The sequence below is a fragment of the Diorhabda carinulata genome, chromosome 2 (genome assembly GCF_026250575.1).
Source record: "Diorhabda carinulata isolate Delta chromosome 2, icDioCari1.1, whole genome shotgun sequence".
Taxonomy (NCBI): domain Eukaryota; kingdom Metazoa; phylum Arthropoda; class Insecta; order Coleoptera; family Chrysomelidae; genus Diorhabda; species Diorhabda carinulata.
This window is the reverse complement of record NC_079461.1, coordinates 1,585,610-1,606,846: the sequence shown is the minus strand read 5'-3', so window position 1 is coordinate 1,606,846 and position 21,237 is coordinate 1,585,610. Positions and strand designations below refer to the sequence as shown.

The 21,237-nt window shown below is 31.6% G+C and overlaps 2 protein-coding genes across 5 annotated transcripts in view; one reads left to right on the top strand and one right to left on the bottom strand.

The window, feature by feature from the left end:
- The window catches only part of LOC130903441 (netrin receptor UNC5C), a 296,118-nt gene that overhangs the window by 91,942 nt on the left and 182,939 nt on the right, over positions 1-21,237 (bottom strand). The window lies entirely within an intron of this gene.
- Positions 1,670-20,472, top strand: LOC130903442 (EH domain-containing protein 1-like). 3 transcript variants are annotated; one of them, XM_057815540.1, is made up of 5 exons: positions 1,670-2,974; positions 3,641-3,925; positions 5,271-5,461; positions 8,537-9,703; positions 12,000-12,108. In XM_057815540.1, the coding sequence occupies exons 1-4, from the start codon at positions 2,607-2,609 to the stop codon at positions 9,685-9,687; spliced, it is 1,995 nt and encodes a 664-aa protein (XP_057671523.1). In that variant the 5' UTR covers positions 1,670-2,606; the 3' UTR covers positions 9,688-9,703; positions 12,000-12,108. The 3 variants fall into 3 exon arrangements, with proteins under 3 accessions (XP_057671523.1, XP_057671524.1, XP_057671522.1); XM_057815541.1 differs by lacking the exon at positions 12,000-12,108 and adding an exon at positions 18,363-20,472 and having other exon boundaries at positions 2,506-2,974; XM_057815539.1 differs by having other exon boundaries at positions 2,507-2,974; positions 12,005-12,108.

The following is a 21,237-nucleotide window of genomic DNA, read 5'->3' as shown; positions in this document are numbered from 1 at the left end:
CAGTTTTTTTGAGATTTGCTAAAAAATAAACTTTACTCTAATTCTTTTGGATCTCAAAAGTTTTTTGATATGATTCCTTTGTCAATTTTTTAGGATTTCTCCTAGTTTTTTTGAGAAATGAACTTTACAATATTTTTTTTTGGTTTTTTTCAGTTTATTCGAGATTTTTTATAATAAAATGAAGTTTACATCATTTTTCTCAACTTTTTTCATTTTCTTGAATCTCTTTTGTTGAAAAACTACCCTCATCATAATTTTTTCGAAATTTCTAAAGCTTTTTTTGAAATTGATTCTTGAATAATAAACATGTTTTTTGATATTTGTTGGTCCATTGAAAGTTGATCCAATTTTTTCGATTTTCTTATTGTTTTTTTCAAGATGTTGAAAAATGTATCTTATATATCAGTATTTTGGTTTCTTTAAGAGTTTTTTCAGATTTATTATAGAAAAATTGAATTTACATAAATTTTTTTGGATTTCTCAAAGTTTATTTGATATTTATTATTGAAAAATGAACTTTTTTCGAAAATTTTTCGTTTTCTTGAAATTTTTCTGTTAAAAATTTACCATTACCTCAATTTTTTCAGAATTTTCCCCAGATTATCCAAAAATTCACGATTGGAACTCCAGTTTAAACTCACAAAAATGTAAACATAAACTTTATCGAACTTTGATCCAGATGAATGAATTCTACATCAAGACAGAGGATGACAAGTTTTTTGTTTATGATGTCAGTTCCTGCCATGTCTCTTATGTCACCTGTCAAAGTTATACGTAGATCTGACATTTAGATTGATTTCAATACTCGTATAAATAAAATGTTTACCATTAAAAGAAACTGAGGATAAGTCACGTGAATATTATCCTAAATTTCATGAAATAATTTGATGGTTGTATATAAAAACTGCCGTTGATGAATGAAGGTATATAGAAGAGGATCAAACTAAATAAAAAACACTTCGTTAGAAGTTTCTAAAAGAAGCAGATCCAATTATTTTCTCAATCATATTTCGAGTGAATTTAGAAAAATTAAGTTTATCAGCTTCTAATTTAGTTCCAATTATTTTTCGAGTTAATTCTACCGCTAACTTCAAACAATTCCATCCGTTAATAATGTATAGCAAACACAAGGAACTTCTGAATGGTGTCTCGAAATTTAAAAGGAAATCTGATATTATTATCTCACATCTTTTCGCGATTTTCTTTGTCTTTCAACTTAAGAAGAAACAAAATGAGATTTAGACGTAATTGGATTAATGTCAGACCGTTGTTCCGGTTTTATTTTCGAATATATAATTTAATGTTTTCAGTACAATTTTTAATAAAATTCCAATTACTAATCACGTTAAAAATTACCCTAAAAAGTTTTTTAATGCAGAAATATTGAACGCAAACGTTCAACGAGAATATTGGACATACGCAGAGATTGTAAAAATTATGAACTGAAGAACATTAACTACAACAATTCATCAAATTTGTGATGTAATCAAAAATATAAATAAATCAGTAGTTTCGTAATAAAAAAATGCTCTGAATAAATCAGTTGACCGTGATCTCGAACATTTCACGATCGTTTATTTCAATAAAAATCGTCTTGCGCATTTCAATAGCATTTATTTCAAGTGCATTTTCCGAATTAGCATATCCACGGCCAATTTTCTAAATTGGCAGTAACAATAAACGGCAAACCTAGTTTTAGTTTGGCGGATAGTGGTCGCGTCCTTGATTAAATTAAATGCTTCATTTGTTTGTTTTTTTTTGCGACAGTGCCGTACGCTACAAATAAAGACACGATTCATTCTATTTTAAACAAATTATTCGAAGCTGTAAACGCTGATAAAGAAACTGTTGGAAAATATTTTGATTGGAAAAGTTGGTGCCAAATAATCTGACTCCTGACCAAAAGCTTTTGCCTCAGATGTCCTTGAAAGTTAGAGAAAGATCTATTTGAGTCGATGGAAGCGGTAAAGCAAAAAACGGCAGAACTCCTGAAGGTAGTAGCCAAAGAGAAGATTAGTTTCGTGGTCCCAATCTTCAAAAGATAATTTGAGTAAAGTAACTTTAGATATTTGAAAAAAATTGTTAGAAAGGTCCAAGCTTGGCTTGATAAACATTAATCGGATTTTACTTCAAACAATCAACTGTTGAGAAATGGAAGGTTAAGTTTGAAAGGATGAAAACCACAAAAAAAGTTGACAAAATAATCGGGGAGGTTAATTGACATAGCTTAGACCCTAAATATATCAGAGGCATTTGTTCAAAGTTGGTGCTGCGTGAGTTAACCAAAAACAAGATTTGAATGTCACAATAAATGCCACAAAACTGTCAAAACAATACTAGTCATAAAAACGTCACAAACATCATCTAAATCATAGAATAAATTTTGTTTTTATTACTTCAATTAACTAAAAACAATATTTTTTGAATCAGTTTTTTCAAATACCACAAATTCCTTTCAATTAAATTATGTTATTTCGATAATATTCAAATTGTAAAACTTCGAAGTACGCCTCTGTTTAACTCTGACATAACATCAATCTGCTCAATCATTTTTCGCAAATAGCATCCTGCAAATCAGTCAAGTGACGACCAAAATTTCATTCGTGATGGATCAAACCGATATAAACGGCAACATAAAAGTACCCAAAGCGACAAATAGTACTTTAGAACTAACCGATGAAGTTGCTTCCGATTCTTACGATAAAAGTACGAACACGTCTTTAACATTCAAAAATAAAAAAGAAGATATCGATAGTGATGGTTATAAGGTACCAGAAGAACCTGAAACAAACCGAAGGATATGCAGTAGTACTAGCGAAACTGACAGATTCGTCAATAATAGTGTCATTGATGATAAAGGTGCTGTCGAAAGTTCTTTTGAAGATCCTGTTCCTCCGGTTAAAATGAAAAGAAAGAAACACACGTTGAAGAGAAGTAGTACCACTTTATCAGATACAAGAATTATGAATAGAGGGTGAGTACGTTAAAATTCCCTGCTGTGTGAATCAAATTAAAGTTTATCGTGTTTCAAATATTCATTCATTTCAATATGTTCACTAATATTCATGTTGTAGTTTTTTTTATTTATCATTTAATCTTATTTTCGTGTATTCTTTTCATTTATTATATTATCTTTGAATAAATCTTCGTTTAACGTGGGTTTCCTCGATATTTTTTTGGAAAATTGTATTTTTTAGAATATATACTAATGAAATATGAAATTTTAGTTAACACTATTCAGATTTTCGATTGCTTCGTCAGGTAGATCTTTCTTTGAGTCATCGTTATATTAGATTTTGTATTCTCCGGAAAGTTTCATCATATCATCGTTAATTTTTTCAACATCTTCGTTAGGAAGCTTGAGTATTGCTCTGTCTTTCGTCCCCAAGCAGTTACCAAATTGTTGTTTGAAATGATATTTCTTTCTTTCTTACTAACACCTCCGCCGTTATCTAATTTAATCAGCAAATTGTCTTTGCTCTATATGAACTAGCATAGTTTGAATAGGAACGTTAGTCTCGTAGATGTTATCGTTATCTTTGTCAAATGTCGTGTCAAAAAAGCTGTCAAAATATCTAAATTAAACGTCAACCGCACGTCAACGACTTGTTTTCTATTTTAAACGATCCTTTTCTGTTAGCAAAATGTTCAGTTGGTTGGGCAAAGTACCCGAAGTACGGCCGGAATGTTACGAAAACGTCGTGGACGGTTTGAAGGCTATCTACAAAAATAAGATGTTACCTTTGGAACAACATTATCTGTTTCATGAATTCCATTCGCCGCCTCTTAACGACGCCGATTTCGATGCTAAACCCATGATTCTATTAGTAGGACAATATTCTACAGGGAAAACCACTTTTATCAAATATTTGTTGGAGAGAGATTTTCCTGGAATGAGGATCGGACCGGAACCTACCACGGATAGGTTAGTAAAAAGTTGTTCAGTACGTATAAAAACATATTTGTTCTTGATAAATCGTCTTGATTAGATTTATTATTAAAAGAGATCTAAAATGAAGACGATGTATCAAGTAAAACATATTAGAAGGTCTAAGAGATGTTGAGTAACTTTGTAATCGAGTGAAAAAATGTTTTTACCTCAGATTTCTTTCTAACAAGTCTTTCTCAATGATCTTCTTTTTTATTGTGTTTACGTCTATCTGACGCAAATCTCGATCGGTGTTACCAACCTAACCTCTCAAAATTCCCTTTCTAGAGCGCGAAATTCGAATTAAACCCCAATTAGAGGATGGGATTTTTGTTGAAACTAATCTTAGAAATCGATAGATAAATACGTTTTAAACACAAATTATTCTATAGAGTTTATTTTCGAAAAATCGATACTTTTCGACTTATTCGCGATTGAAATTTTGAATTTTTGTTACGAAAAAAGCAAAAAACCGAGATAAAATCTTTCAAATTTAGTGTGGTAACATGTTGTAGCCCTTTTACCGAGACTTTTCGCATATAATACGGGTTGAAATACATTGATTAAGGGTTGAAAAACATAAATAGTATCCTGAAACATCACGCGAAGTCTATTTTAATCCTACAAATGTTTTTTTCAACTTTTTTAATGTTTTAATTTCATTTTATTGAATTTCGGCAATGAGAGGTAGTTTACACCCCTCAAAATAATTTGGACATATTTGCATAGGTTAGATTTCGAAGTGAAGGGTAAATAAAACTTGATTCCAAAATTTCACGCAAATCCACGCGGAATTTTGAGGTTATATAATATTTTTACTATCGTTCACTGGACTATTGCATTAATGCGCATTTCCTAATGGTAAATTGTTTCAAAATCATAGAATTAGTTAAATTATTCAACATGAAATATAACAATCGCCAAATTGAGCCAAATTGAGCTATTAAGAAATATTTGAACCAATTTGTGATCTGTTATGTAAATTTTCATTAATATTATTAATTGTGTTAATAAAAAATAATAATTCGTTATTAAATTTATAAATAAACAAGATATTGGTAATTATCTCGATAAAAAAACTTTCACGAGGGTGAATTATTCAACACGACAGTTGGAGTAAGCCGTCTCCAACGTTTTAAACTGTTAGATGTCATGTCATGTCACTGGAGATTGACATATTGACATATCAGTGTTGCCATACGTCAAAACTTGAGTAGTAACCCTCGTATTTATGACTTGCTTTCCTCTAGTTTTCGAATACATATTTTATTGATTTAAGTTCAATATTCTCATATTTTAAGTGGGAAAAATTTTAAATTATGGATAATATTATTATTTATAGGTTCATAGCGGTTATGTATTCAGAAACAGAAGGAGTTATACCCGGGAACGCTCTCGTAGTGGATCCTAAGAAGCAATTTAGACCTTTATCATCGTTCGGAAACGCATTTCTAAATAGATTTCAGTGTTCTCTAGTGAAATCGTCAGTATTGAAAGGTGTGTCTATAATCGATACACCCGGTATATTATCTGGTAAGTATTATTTAAAAAAAACTGTTTTGAGTTAGAATTGGACAAAATTGGAAATGGAAATTCGAGGCTAATGAATTTTTTTCATACATCAATCCGCTTCCTTTTTTCTTTTCGTCTACATCCAATTTTTTACCCGGGAATTTTCAATTTCGACAAACATTTCGGTATCTCCCGGAATTATTTTCATTATAATAGCAACCACAACAAAAAAAATTATACTTTCAGTATTTCCTTGTGCCCCTGCGTATTTTTCAACGTTATTTAGTTATGACGACCCATATTTCAGAATGATTTCGACCTATACATCAAGTGGATGCCTTCGTAAATCACAGGTCCCCGTATGTTGAAGCTTTTATCTTATAGTACAGTCGAATTAGACTTTTTTCAAAAGAAAATTGATACGTGTTTTATCGCGGAAAATGGAGGTGATAACTTTTGGTCGAATTGTTTATTTCGTTCTTTATATAGTCAAAAAATATTCCTCATTTCGCGGAAAAACTACAACTCGGATGGACTTTATTGGAAAATTCTACAAATTTATATATTATTCATTAAATTTTGTCGATTATTTACGTCGCAAATTGTTAAAAACGAATGGGTTTTTTGATTTTTTGCAAGAAAAGTTTGTAGATTCCTTTAGGTCTTTCCACGGCGAATAAAATGATGTACGAGGGTTGTTGTTTAAGTTTTGAAGTAGACAAATCGAAACAAAAATTTATAATTTGATATTTTTTTTCAAAATATTCTCCATTTTACATGGAACCTACAAAGCATGCGGTTTGAACTTTTTAACCGCTTCTTAACCGCTTTTTTCAGCATTTTTTTATTGCACCAATGGACACGAGCTTCTTTATGAACTTTTGTCAAATTATACGGGATCCAATGCGAACTAATCTTTTCAAGAAACAATTTTGATGCAATGCCCAATCTCACGGTATGTTTTTTTTTTTGGAAAACCAGCCGATTTTGGACGATATTAACAAAATTAATTTGCTGTTGGTTCAAACCACTATCTTGACGACTATGAAGGGGTGAATCGTATTTGTATAGAATTTTTTTTCGTTTATACATGGAAAAACGAAACCTAGGGATCAGCTTTAGATACATTAACTCGAAAATAACGAAAATATTTGTCGTGGTTCTCTTATTTCATATTTAAACAAATGAAGTCGTAAAAACAGATATCTTTTTACCCCAAAAAATAATCCTCTCACAATTACCGGAAAGAATATGCAAGGGAAACATAAATCCGGATTTCCGACTTGGAAAAGGACCTAACTGTAGACGCCCCCATCGGGTAAAGGTGTCTTATAAATGGCCTTTCCGTTCTTTCGCCGGCCGTAAAGGACTAATACTTGGGGTTGGATTTGGCGGAAAAAATTGGACCTGTTACAGGATTTTGGAATACTCCAAAAGGAAAAAATGCAAAGAAAAATACGTCGTTTGTAAGATATTTTTTGGTTAAAGAAAAGGCTCGAAAAAAATGTAAAATAGAATTTACACAAGAAACGATAATTTTGTTATTTGCGACGAGAAATTGAGAAAAAAAACCGATCGAATCAGCAATGATTTTATGAAAAATGATTTTTTCATGAATCCTGACAAACCAACATTTTTATTTTAGTCTCCATTTAAATTTAATTTTTCGAAATCAATTCTTGTTTGACAAATAGTTTAGTACAAAGTATTATCTGCCCTTTTTGATAATTACATAACATTTTGCAGTAGCTACGATTTCATAAATATCTCACCAAGTACAATTTTATTGTTTTTATTATCAATTTCCTTGTTTTTGCCTTATTTAGCTGAAATTATGGCTCCCAATTTCATGCCCAATGATAATTTTTTAACCAAAATTAATATTTTTTTAACAATATTTTTATTTCATTTCGGTTTTAGATGATAAGTCGGTTTTCGAAATCGATATTCGTTCGAGACATAGATTTAACAAAGTAGGCAACCGTATATACAGTTCAGTATAACGTATTGCCTACATTTTGAGATAATTTACAGTAGCTACGACTTTATAGACATTTTCTATTGCCTTTAATTTCCATTTTTGGTCAGTTTTTCCTCGTTTAAATAAAGTTACGATCCCAATTTTCATTCTGTACTGTAACTCTGTAGGTAATTCTATTTTCGGAATCGATATTCGTTCGAGAAATCGATTTAACAGAGTAGGCAACCGTATATACAGTTCAGTATAACGTATTGCCTACGTTTTGAGAGAATTTACAGTAGCTACGACTTCATAGACATTTTCTATTGCCTTTAATTTCCATTTTTGGTGAGTTTTTCCTTGTTTAAATAAAATTACGATCCCAATTTTCATTCTATACGGTAACTCTGTAGGTAATTCTATTTTCGGAATCGATATTCGTTCGAAAGATCGATTTAACAAAGTAGGCAACCGTATATACAGTTCAGTATAACGTATTGCCTACATTTTGAGAGAATTTACAGTAGCTACGACTTCATAGACATTTTCTATTGCCTTTAATTTCCATTTTTGGTCAGTTTTTCCTTGTTTAGATAAAATTACGATCCCAATTTTCATTCTATACGGTAACTCTGTAGGTAATTCTATTTTCGGAATCGATATTCTGATCTATAGACATCTTTTTTATTCCTATGTGTACGAACGGTTTTTAAATAGTTTTTTCATGTATTTAATTTCGTTTTTCATGATTTTTTCAGGACATTCCATTATAAAGAAGTCTTAGCTTTTTGAATAGCTCCATCATCAAAATTTATAATCGATAATTCTTCAAATCCATCAGTTGTTTTATCTTTTTTATCATCTGTTTTTGCTTGTTGTTTTCTACAACTTTCGTCTGCATATTTTATTGTTTCAATAAGATTCATAATGCCATCTTCTTAAGACGGTAATCAGTGTTTTATAGTTCAATTCTTCATTTCCCATTGAAAATCTGTTTAAAGCCCCAACATCTTATATGATTTCTTTGTTATTAGATTCAATTTGGATTTGACCAAGTGCATTTTTTCTTCTTGTATTAAAAACTGTGCTGGATTTTTGTATGTAGTTGAGTCTAAATTCTTATCTATACGTTTCAGGAGAAAAACAAAGAATCGATCGCGGCTACGATTTCACTGGAGTTCTAGAATGGTTCGCCGAACGAGTCGACAGAATCATCTTGCTCTTCGACGCCCACAAATTGGACATTTCCGACGAATTTCGCAGATCTATAGAAGCCCTTCGAGGTCACGACGATAAAATACGTATAGTATTAAACAAAGCCGATATGATAGATCAACAACAATTGATGCGAGTCTACGGAGCTCTGATGTGGTCGTTGGGAAAAGTTCTCCAAACTCCGGAAGTGGTTAGAGTGTATATAGGTTCGTTTTGGGACGAACCTTTGAGGTACGACGGCAACAGAAAACTATTCGAAGCCGAAACTCAAGATCTCTTCACCGATCTACAAAGTTTACCGAAGAATTCGGCGTTAAGAAAATTGAACGATCTAATAAAACGTGCAAGGTTAGCCAAAGTGCACGCTTACATAATATCCGAAATCAAAAAGGAAATGCCGTTATTCGGCAAGGAACATAAAAAGAAAGATCTAATCAAAAATTTGACGCAAATATACGAGAAGATACACAAAGAACATCAAATTTCGACAGGCGATTTCCCCGATATGAACAAGATGCAAGAACATCTCTCAAAACAAGATTTCAACAAGTTCCATTCGTTGAAGCCGAAATTAATGGATACAGTAAACGATATGTTAACTGTTAATATATCGGAGCTGATGTCGATGATACCCCACGATTCTTCCCCGACGTCTCAAGGCGAAGTAACCGGAGGAGCTTTCGAAAACGTGGAGGATAGGGTTACGCCATTCGGTTACAAGAGCGGGGAAGGTTGTAACGCCGGTTACGGGGAACCCGAATGGATAGTTAACAAAGAAAGAGACAGCTACGATAAATTATTCGATACTTTGGGACCTGTAAATGGAAAATTATCGGGAGCGACTGTTAAAGATGAACTAGTCAAATCGAAATTACCTAACGCCATTTTGGGAAAGATATGGAAACTTTCCGATGTCGATAAGGACGGGTATTTGGATAGAGATGAATTTGCTTTAGCCATGCATCTCATTAACGTGAAATTACAGGGTAATGAAATACCTTTTCATTTACCCGAACATCTAGTACCGCCCAATAAGAAGAGTAACTACCAGAATAGGCCTTTTAGTCAGTAATTTTCGTCACTAAATGGTAAGTAAAGGTGTTGAAACAGAATTACCTATTAACATATTTAAAAACTAGTTATTCAATTTATAAAGTTCGAGGAGTTGATTGAGAAGAAATCGTCATCGATGTCATTTCCTTCAGTTTCATTGTTGACTGTGTTTGACGTTTATCTGATTCTAAGGAGAAAGTTTCATGATAAGTCCGGCTTCCAATTGGTTAAAACTGATCCTGCTGTACAGTCAACAAGATTTGCACTTCCACGAAACTTCCTGGCCTTCATTTTTGCAAAGTGGAAAGTTTGAAACATCAACCATTGTATCCATCATTTGTAAATGATTTTCCTACCACCACTGTCCTTTTTCTTTTTTTCGATTGTATCTTCTAGGAGTTTTGTTTCCAAAAATTGTTCTCTCAACTCCAAACCGAGGCTTTTTCGCTTTAATAGTTCAAATTATTTTCCAGAGAAGTTGATGGTCTTATGGGTCTTGCTTACTTTCTCTATTAAACCGATTTCAATCTCGTTGGGAAGGAATGATTGGTTTGATATCATAAATTGTTGCTACATCTAATGTAAAGTCTTGAAAAAGTTACCAGTAGAGTTAGGACAGTTTTTAAATCCTACATAGAGAATTGATTTAATCCAATCACCCATTAAAAAACATCAATTGGAATGTCTTTGATATGTCAATTAACTTATAAACGTGATTGTTGTGGGACCGTGGCAATGAAACACCAAATTGTACCCTTTCTAATATATATTCCAAGTTCGTTACGAATATCATTAATTTTTTGAAGAATTTGTTTTTGCAAAACGTCAAAGATTTTCATAAATATCGCATTAGAGTTATTTAAATCAGTTTTTTTTTAAACTTTATTGTAGTCTACGCATTTTGAAAAAAAGTTGAGTACAAAAACTTAGTTGGAAGGACTTCAATTTAAGAAAAAACGTTAGGACAGCAACAAAAATCAACAAACTCAATATTTATATTTATTGTATTTTGAGGTTTATTTTTTTTCCCATCATTTTATATATACAACATGTGTTTTTTGGCTCTAGAAAATCGAAAAATGGATGGATTTTAATGCTCTTGGTCTCAAAATGTTGCATTTTACGGCGGATTTATAAAAAAAATTAGTAGAAATAGCTGGAATGAAAATTTTTCATAGTTTTACTGTTTTAAATCGTAAAAAAAACGGTTTTGCAAAATAATCCTTTACAAAAAATTATCTCATTATCAGATAAAGTTCTTATATTTTTTTTGTATTCTACATAAATTAATAAACAATTTAAAAAAAAATCCAAAAAGAATGATTTTTTCAGTTTTTATAGCTTAAAATGAAATCTATGAAAAACAATCAATTTTCGTGAATAGTTTCGTACTATATTCGTCAATGTTAATAGTTTTTGGACCATTAAAAATCGAAAAATAGATAAATTTTATAATTTTGGTCTCAAAATGTTCCATTTTACGACGAGTTTATGAAAAACACGGGGGTAGTGGCTGAATTTTGCGGTTTTTAATAGTTTTAAACCTTAAATAGTAGAAAAACTTTTTTTTTTTTTCAAAATATTCATTTTTTTATGTAAATTGCGAAAAAAAAATATACGAACTTGATTCCACGACGTCAGAAACAGCTACGAAGGATGTAGAAAGTCATTTTTTTGCATCTAAAGTCATGAAACTGTAAAAAATATTTATTTTTTTTAATTTTCGTATTTTTTTTTTATAAATCCGCCGTAAAATGGAACATTTTGAGACCAAGATCATTAAAATCCATCCATTTTTCGATTTTCTAGAGCCATATAAACCAGGTGACCGTGAAAGTGTATAATTACCCAAATTTAGTTATTCGAAAGTCAAAATGAATTTATTAAACGTAAATCTTTGAGCATTTTCATATATCATGTGACCCGATTCAAAAGACCGCGCGCGTTACATATATCGGTCGTCTAGAACACGGCGCGTCGGTAACAGAGCCCGTTTTTAAGAATTTCTAGTACGTCTTCCATACTGTTGAACGATATGGCAGCGGCGAGTTCGGGAATTGTTGACATTCGATAAACATATTTTCGTAATTCGTGTCCGTACGTCGTAAACGAAAAAAATTTGTTGTTCATTCTTAAAACGCGTCTACTAGACGTGCACGCGTTGTTATAAAACACAGACACAACTATTTGAAGCACGAACATGCTTCGTTTTAATTTTTTTCGACAGCGTTGCCAGATTTGGTAATCAATTTAGATTTAGTACCACAATAATCACGCGTTTATATACTTTTATTCATATACTAAACCATTTTTTTTATTATTGTTTGTTAGTATAGAAGAAATACGAGGCAAACGGAAAAATCTAAAAAGCGTTTTGGTTGTTTTTTATTGTATACGAGGAAAAGCTGAAATAAATAATCAATAAAACACTAATATACAATTTGATGTTTTATTTCTTAATTGATATGAGTCGGAAGCTTTTTTAAAACAAAATTCCTCATAAATCGTTTGTATTATCATTTTATAAATTTTAGTGAAGCCTATTATACATATAAAAAGTTATAATATGAAAGCCGATACATAAGTAATCCCTCGAGTTTTTTTTTCTATCTTACCTCGTAACACGAAACATAAATCATCCCAAAGACGCCATTAATAATAATCTAACCTCAAAAATGACGCATTCACGCGTTCAATAAAACTCCTTTAATCCTTTACCAAACTATCTAACATCAAAGTTAGAAAAAATAGGCCGGGTGTTGATACTAATCTATTTTTTAATCGTGTTTATATATATTTGATATTCATACTATTACTAGATTAACATTTATAATCACGTTGGTCCTTCGAGCCGGATAAAAACCACAGAAATCTCTCCAAGGACAGGACAGTGTAGTTAAAGTAAAAGGTGGTGTTAATAAACAGATATTTTCATGAAATTAACTCATTATATATTTTTAATGACGATTGGGAATATTGCAAGTTATTTTGTTTATTTTTGTTGTATTATATCAATTTTCCCAACAAGAAAATTCAAATTCACACATGGTATACTAATTGAGATAGTACTACATCGAAAAAAAGTATCCCGATACCGCAAATTATTCTAATTATAGCCCTGCAGTGAAAAATTTTTACTACATCAGGGCCATTCCTAAAAAAAACGATATCCCATGTGAAAACGTCCCTATCTCCCCCAAAAATGTTGGATAAATAAATTACACCTCTAAATTATCATAAAATCTTTCTGATATTAATATATAGGGTGGTAATATTCGACAAAGTTATTTGTTAAGACCTAAACGAATGGATTTCATTTCCAAAAAACAAAAGTATAGCAAAAAACTCAATATTTGTGTCTATTGTCATTTTTAAAGTTCTTTCTAATGAGATTCATTCAGTTTTTGATAATACTATACAGGGTGGTCATCTTTGTAACGGTCTTAATATTTTAATAATTAACGCATTTCAATTCCAACAAACAAAAATCAACAAACTCAATATTCGTTAATTTTCTAATCTTCTGGCCTATTTTCCATCCTGGTAAGTTTTTAATATAGCGAGAGGTCATTTATAAAACGAATAACTTTTGACAGTTGACGTAACACCTGCTGAAAGACAGGTGAAACTATAAAAAAAAACGAGACTTTTAGGGTATCGCTTAATCAACTAAATTATTACTTGAGTAAAACACGATTACGATACTGTCGTGAATTTATACGAGGTATTTCAACTTTTTTTAGTTCAGGTTGAAACAGGTATTATTTAAGTCAATTGGCGTAAAAGTTTTTTCTCGTTGTATTCATTTTTTTGGCGCATTTGAGATAAAAATGAAATCTAAGTTTGAAAACCAAAATTTAGGCCAGTTGGGAATCCAAAAAAAAACCTTAAACGACTTGATTTGTTTCCGAAAAGTAACTTAACCTAACTAACGTAACTTAACCTAACCTAAAAATTATTAAAATTCGTTTTTATTTTCAAATTGTTCGTTTTTGTATGTATATTGTGAAAAATATGATGTTTATCGACAAATAATTTTAATCAAAGTTTTCTCAGACAAATCGGGGAGTTTTCGCTGGTCTAAATTTCAAGTTTCAAAGTTAGATCTCATTTTTATCTCAAATACGCCGAAAAAAATGTAGAAACTAATAAAAATCTATCAAAAATATCAATTTTTCATCGTGAAAAATAGTTTAGACCCCGAACATTAACCAAAATCAATTAATTATGTGTCATTTACGTTTACGTTAATCATTAGTCAATTTCCACGAAATTTTCTTTTCTCTTAGGAATATTAAGAGTTTATTTTCCGATGGTGCATGTTTGTTTAACTCGATCGTAAATAACAAAAAGTGAATAAAGTGTAATAAACTAAACTCGCAAGTGTTACAATTTTTGACATGTTTGGCTATACTCGAAACGATAGTCGATAGACCAATTACAAATATTTACTTTAAGTAAATTGAATCTGAGCCGAAACCGCGACGGGAAACCAGAATGTCGTCACGATTACTTTCCATTGGCGTAACATTATTTTCCTTGAAATATCAATAAAGAAAGAGATTCGTTGGTTAAAATTTGGTCCCGACATAGGAATAACTCCTCTGCAAGGCTGGCGTTCTGGTGGTTATGAACAAAAATGAAATTTGTAAGCAAAAAAGGCTCTTTTCGGTTTCGTTTTTTTTTTAATTTTTTAAAAGCGATGAATCCCCGTACAATTAGACTTTTACTGTGGGTTCAAGACGGAATGGGTTCAGAATGGAGCCTTGTGGAACGCCAGTAAGAGAGTCCGGCATGCCAGACCTGATCGAAAGCCTTCTGAATATCCATAAAAATGTTTTGGTCGAGATAGTTTGAAGATTGGTGATGGCGTTGTGCGTGGAATGTTCGGTTCTCAATCCGAATTGGAGTTTTGGAATAATATTAAGCTCGGTACAGAAGTCCCAGATTGAAATATCAATTTGATTCGTCCTAATTTATATATTTTTCAAGATATAAAATATCGCAAATGTTTTTGTTCTGTTTTTGAATCAAACTAACAGTTGGTTAATTGAATTTTCAATAGTTGTTTTTATTTGCATGATATTGACAATTTTTTAATGTTAAAGTGTTCTTGAACGTCTGAAATCTTCATCTTTTTCCTTCCATAATAGATCCAACACCTTTTTACACCTATTTTTCCATTATTTACAATCCCTATCCATTTCTGTAGCTTTTCTCTCATTTCCTACTAGCTTCTTGATCTTATTCTTTGCCTTCTTTGATTTATTTCTCTCCATTATATTTCTCTGTTATCTAATTTTCATCATATGTTAGTTTTTCATTCCGTTTCTTCCACTATTTTTATCACAAGTTTCTTTATGGAAGTGTGGATTCGATTTGAGAAAGTCGCGTTGTGAAAAGTGTAATTTTGAGTTCAATTTTACTATTCGGGGGGTGTTTCGAAGTCGTTCCAGATGAATATCTTGATAAAAAAGGTCTACGAAGTACCTGGTGCTCAGGGTGGCCGACATCTACGTCGTTTACTGGTTTGGATCCGTTTTTTGAGGCTCTAAGACTACTAAGAATTCTAGTTATGTTGATGGATGTTTAATGGAAAAATATTTTTCAATCAAGCTGTAGAAGTTGTTGATAATAATGAAGAAATGACAAGTCGTGTCATATTTGAAGTAAAAACTATTTCTTAAATAGAAAATACATTTGAAACATTTATTACTTCCATATCATTTGTTATTTTTTCTAAATGTATTCCAGAATCCAAAAAATCTGTCTAAATACAAAAAGTAATAGACTCTGTTGGAAAATCCTTTGATGCTGTCTAAAGTTAATCAGAGCGAAAAGGTAAAAACACTAATTGAAACGAATCACTTTTAAAGCACAAATGGAAAGCGACCACCGGAAAATTTCGTATCAGAAAAAGGACCTTTTCGGTACGAATTCGGACCCCTGATAAACCAATTACACCAAAGACAAGACCCTAGTTTTTGTCTTAATCATTTTAATGTGGTCGAGTCCTTTGACACCGATACTTTTTGTTATCAAATACGACTATATCAAAAATGGGACAGCACTTCAACGGCATCCTTAATTTTCTTAAAAATGGAATACCGTCAAATAGTTTAGTGATACGTGGAAATAAATATCATAAGGAGATAAATAAATAAAAATAATTTTTACAATGAGTAAATGAAGTATTTGTCAACTAGTTTACGAACGTTATAATTGTGGGATTGTGGCAATCGAACATCAGAGTGTACTCTTTTTAATATATAAATTGTAAGCTTTCGAATAACTACGTATTCATCATCAGGGAATTGATCTAACGAAAAATGCGATGGAATACATTCATTTTGAAAATTTTGAACGTTCAATCAATTCCCCGATGATGAATACGTAGTTATTCGAAAGCTTGAAATGCATTTTGAAAGAACACGTTGGTGTTTGATCGCCACAGTCCCAGTTTATTGGTATTAACCTTCATTCGAGTGATATTCTCGAATGAAACTGATTTGGACTTTTTAGCATGATTTTCCAGCAATTGTCTGCCATTATTTTGGTGTCCCATCTCCTGGGTATTCCTCATCGAAGGAATCTCTAGAGCATCTCAATTTTTTTGAGTCCTACGACATGATTTCGTTAGACTGGAATGAAACAACTAAAGAAAATAATAGTGAAAACAAAGATGGACTAAAGACGATATGATGGAAGTTATAGAGGAAAAAATAGGAAACACATCACATTCAAACTGGTTCGGATATATGAGAGAAAAAATAGAGAAGAGAAAGGAAAGAAATTCAAAGGACTGGAGAGAATGACGAAGAAGAAGCTTGTCTCAATTCAAACGAGGATGGTCTCAGAATTATCTGGCGAATGATTGGCAGTCATCATTAGTAAACGTTTTTAGTTAATTTGTGAACGAGCACACATATACTCAATATACCTGACTTTGGGAAAAACCAAAACCTTCTACCTGTACTTTATTGCATATTTACACAAGGGAAAAATTGATCATCGTTATGTGATAAAATACTTTTGTTTGAAAGGCGTTTGAGGGAAGATTTTTGTTCCCAGATTCGGTGGTCGAAGAGTGAGGGTGATATTCGGCAGTTAATGGCAATTTCGAGCAGCTTGCCGATTCTTATTATAAAAAGAAGAAGAAAAAGAAATATATTTTTGTATTTTCTTTATTAGGCCGAGTACTTCCGGGACAAATTTTAAAAAACTTGTTACAAAAGTGAATTAAAGCTATCGATCGAATTCTATAGAATAGAAAAACCTAAATCATATTTTTTTCTTCAATTTCAACCGGCACACGTTGTCCTAAATCCATCATCCCCGTAAATTTCCTGTTATGTACGAGACTAGTGAAGCTCCTACCCAATTCACCGTGACAAATTCCCTACTCAACGCTCCATTGAACCCGTGCATGAAAAGTTCCTTTTTTTCCGGAAAAACTCGGTAAAATCTTTCCAAACAAACTTCCGGCATTGACCGGTATTTCTGACACTCGCTATGGACATAAATTCCGATCCAAGATGATTTCTGGACCATTGGAAGTGGTCAATTGCAGATATCGCGAAAATTACTCATCGCCGAAGTTTCCAGGTGAAGTTTCACTAAAAAAATTGGAAACATACGATGTTTTTTAGATTATTTGTTGTGGAATATTCAGAAAATTTGATTTCATTTGATTAGGTTCCGAAAACGGGAACGCACCGATTGTTTTCATCATTAATGAAAAATTGTAGTAGTACAGAATTATCGATAAATTTTTTAACCACGTAAAACACAAATTTAGATCATGTATTGGATTAAAAGCTTATTTTCATATGTTGTTATCTGTTTTTCGTAAATATCTAACGATCTATTGCTATTGGAGTTCAGTAATTTGGAAAAATTTGGATTTTTTTGTATTCATTGTCCATATCTTCAGTTTCTCTATCAGTAACAGTTGCTGATAAAACGTCGAGTGGACTTATTCTTAGATATATATCAACATCTTCATCATTTCCATCACTTTTTGACTTTGCGTTTGATAATAACTGGCCACGGCATGTTCACAAAACGTTTGAGCACCTTAATGCAATTTTTTTGCTTCCAAATTTGTCTTTAGTACAATTACTAAAGATCGTGTTCAGTAGATCATCGGGTGCTGGTGATATTGGCTGCAGTATATTATTTTTCAACTCTCAATCCGATTGTTTTAGATCAAATCATCTTCCTAGCCAGATTTGTTTAGTTAATTTGCTGTTGAACGGCTGAAGTAGTGGGTGTTTAGCAAAGCTGTACTTATCTATCCAAAATTCATTCCAGCAATGACAATGACAATCCAAGAAAAATTCTCTTGTTGGGAAATTCCTGCATAATTACTACTGAAGTTGTAACACATCTGACCTTGGAAAGTAGACTTTTTCCACAGATAAAACCTAAAATGACTGGACTAATGTTCCTCTCTAGTTTAACTGTTTTTTAATAACGTTGTAAATATTGTCTTTTGAAAATTAATTTCGAATCTAAATGAACATTTGTCGAAAGATCTATGAACCTTGTAATTCGTTCCAGATTTATTTTAAAAACATATACAAAGCCTGTACCTTTTCGAACAATTAATCTTACAAGATCACACACAAAAAAACGGTTAATTAAAGCTTCGGTATATTTATTTATCTTTTTTCTTTTTTCGGTCTTGAAAAGTACGAAATTAGCAGAAATCTCTCCACCAGAAAATCATTAACAAATGTCGAGTGTATGGGGCCCAACGACACGGCAAAACCTTCTTAATTGCGAGCACCTTCTTAGTTCCAGCAGAGCCGGCGCAACTAACGAAAAATTATCTTCAAAACGTTATATTGTATCAAAAAATGTTGTTTTAAAAAAAATTATCATCGCCTCTTGATAATAAATTGTTCTAATTATTATTATTTTTGAAACGAACAGTAACAATTATCAAACTTGGTTATGTCGAAATTTATCGCTAGCCGGTCCTGTCGTGGAAAAAGCGAAATACGATTGTGGCAAGAAGAAGAGTAGGTAAATGCGAGGGCCGTCGCTTGTTTAAGAGTTATTTTTAAAAATAATTAGTTTCGGAAGCTCAAGCGGATTCAGTTACAAGAACCTTCAATCCTCTACAGTTCAAGAGTCACTACAAACGCTTGGCATCAGTAGTGGCTATCCAACCAACAACCGTGGAAAACAACATTGAAAATAATTGAAGTTTTACATGTTGAAATTACAATAAATCTACAAATTATAGATGTTGACGAAGAAAGGATCGAATATCTAAACAGAAGCAACCTTATTGAACGATAACTGGAAGAAAAGTTAAAGTAAACCCAGGAGTTCGCCCAGAGGAAGACGGTCTGAGAATATAACTCATAGATCCGCAGTAATTTCCACTAAAATACCAGGACACACTTGCTGGGGTATCAAAGTTAAATGCTTCTTGGTATAAACGCAGTAATTGATGATTGCTTGGACTTGTATAGAACCAACAGTTGAACAACTACCTCATGATGACACAAGTGTTTTCATTGTCATCAATAGATCATCCATACGAACTTGAATTTTCTTCTTAAGGTATAATTAGGCATGAAAGTCTAGCTGCGGCTTCTTTCAGAAAGGAATTTGTGGAAGGATGTTGAATGTACGCAAAACTTTTTGTTGTATTGTGTCAGATGACTCGACTAACCACCTACGAAGTCGACAGGCACAAACAGCAGCCTGATGATAACTAATCAGAGCAGATGGAGATGGAAACACCAGCTCAACAGCAGCAGGAGCTTCGGTGACAAGTTCGCTTCGTACAACCGTTATCAAGTCGGGTTTTCGTGAACAGACACGCTTATATAATATTTTGTATTTAAAAATACCTTACTTTGGGAAAAACCAAAACCTTCTACCTGCTCTTTATTGCTCACTTGGACTTAAACGAAGTGTCATTTTGTCTTGAAACGAAGCGCTCAAAAATCGAACGTCGATATCTTAAGGAAACTGCGCCGTTTACAGAAACTTGGCTTTAGTGATGTAATTTAATCTTGAGATGTATATTATAGTAATTTTGTTTATTGCGCTACCTTTCCAAAAGGCCCTCGACACTAAGGCTAGCGTTCATAGAATAATGTAGTACAGTACAGTTACGAAGACTGTAACTGGTCATGAAGGATCCGGTAGCTATAGAATTATTTATCAATTCTGGATTTTTTGACATATAGAACTGGAGAAATTAGAGTTAGATACACGTTTTCTCAATTGATGCATGTCAAAAATAAGCCGAAAATACTTTTAAATTGTGAAGAAAATATACAGGCCTTGTGTTGTTTTAGTAGGGACTCTTATTAAGAAAAGATGGAACACGTAGAAAGGAATGAAGGATAATTCGTAACATAGCTTGCCAAAACTCAAAATCAAAATAGCAGTTAATAAATTTTTTTTTCATATATTAATTTCCGTTCCAAGAATTTTTGAATCTTTATAATCGAATTTATATTTTCTTTTATATTTCATTAATTTTATTGTTTTTTTATCGTATTGATGATCTTTCAGTCTATTTTCTAGATATTGGGAGGTTTGTCCTATAAAGATTCAAAAATTCTTGAAACGGAATCTAATTCACGAAAAAGAGAATTTTTAGAAATTGTTCATATTAATAAAAACGAAAAAACTACAAATGATAAAAAACGACTTAAATAGTTTAAGTAGAATTCTAATAAAACTACAAATAATTTGATTGAATACTGCTAAATATTTGAGATGTAAGGACTGAGGAAAAATTAATTTTCATTATTAAAACGAAGTTCTAGTTTTATTTTATTCTTATTTTGATATTCATGATGTGGATGATTTATTGATCAATATAAATACACAAATTGTCAGTGTCAATATCATATTTTAATGAAGACTTAAAGAAAAGCCGAAACGTCAAAATTTATCTTCGAAAAAATATTAAAAAAACTAATTTTAAAACAGAAGAAACCTAAAATCAAAAACATTTAGATAAAGGCTTGAAAAAAAGTCGAAACGTCTAAATTTATCTTCGAAAAATTATTAAAAAAACTAATTTTAAAACAGAAGAAACCTAAAATCAAAAACATTTAGATAAAGGCTTGAAAAAAAGTCGAAACGTCAAATTTTATCTTCGAAAAATTATTAAAAAAACTAATTTTAAAACAGAAGAAACCTAAAATCAAAAACATTTAGATAAAGGCTTGAAAAAAAGTCGAAACGTCTAAATTTATCTTCGAAAAATTATTAAAAAAACTAATTTTAAAACAGAAGAAACCTAAAATCAAAAACATTTAGATAAAGGCTTGAAAAAAAGTCGAAACGTCAAATTTTATCTTCGAAAAATTATTAAAAAAACTAATTTTAAAACAGAAGAAACCTAAAATCAAAAACATTTAGATAAAGGCTTGAAAAAAAGTCGAAACGTCAAAATTTATCTTCGAAAAATTATTAGAAAAACTAATTTTAAAACAGAAGAAACCTAAAATCAAAAACATTTAGATAAAGGCTTGAAAAAAAGTCGAAACGTCAAAATTTATCTTCGAAAAATTATTAAAAAAACTAATTT

Bases quoted from the DNA above. Each gene is read 5' to 3' on its own strand.
- LOC130903442 (XM_057815541.1), top strand. From the start codon at position 2,607: ATGGATCAAACCGATATAAACGGCAACATAAAAGTACCCAAAGCGACA. The intron at 2,975-3,640 runs GTGAGTACGTTA...CTTTTCTGTTAG, and splicing joins ACAAGAATTATGAATAGAGG to CAAAATGTTCAGTTGGTTGG. The intron at 3,926-5,270 runs GTTAGTAAAAAG...TATTATTTATAG, and splicing joins CCGGAACCTACCACGGATAG to GTTCATAGCGGTTATGTATT.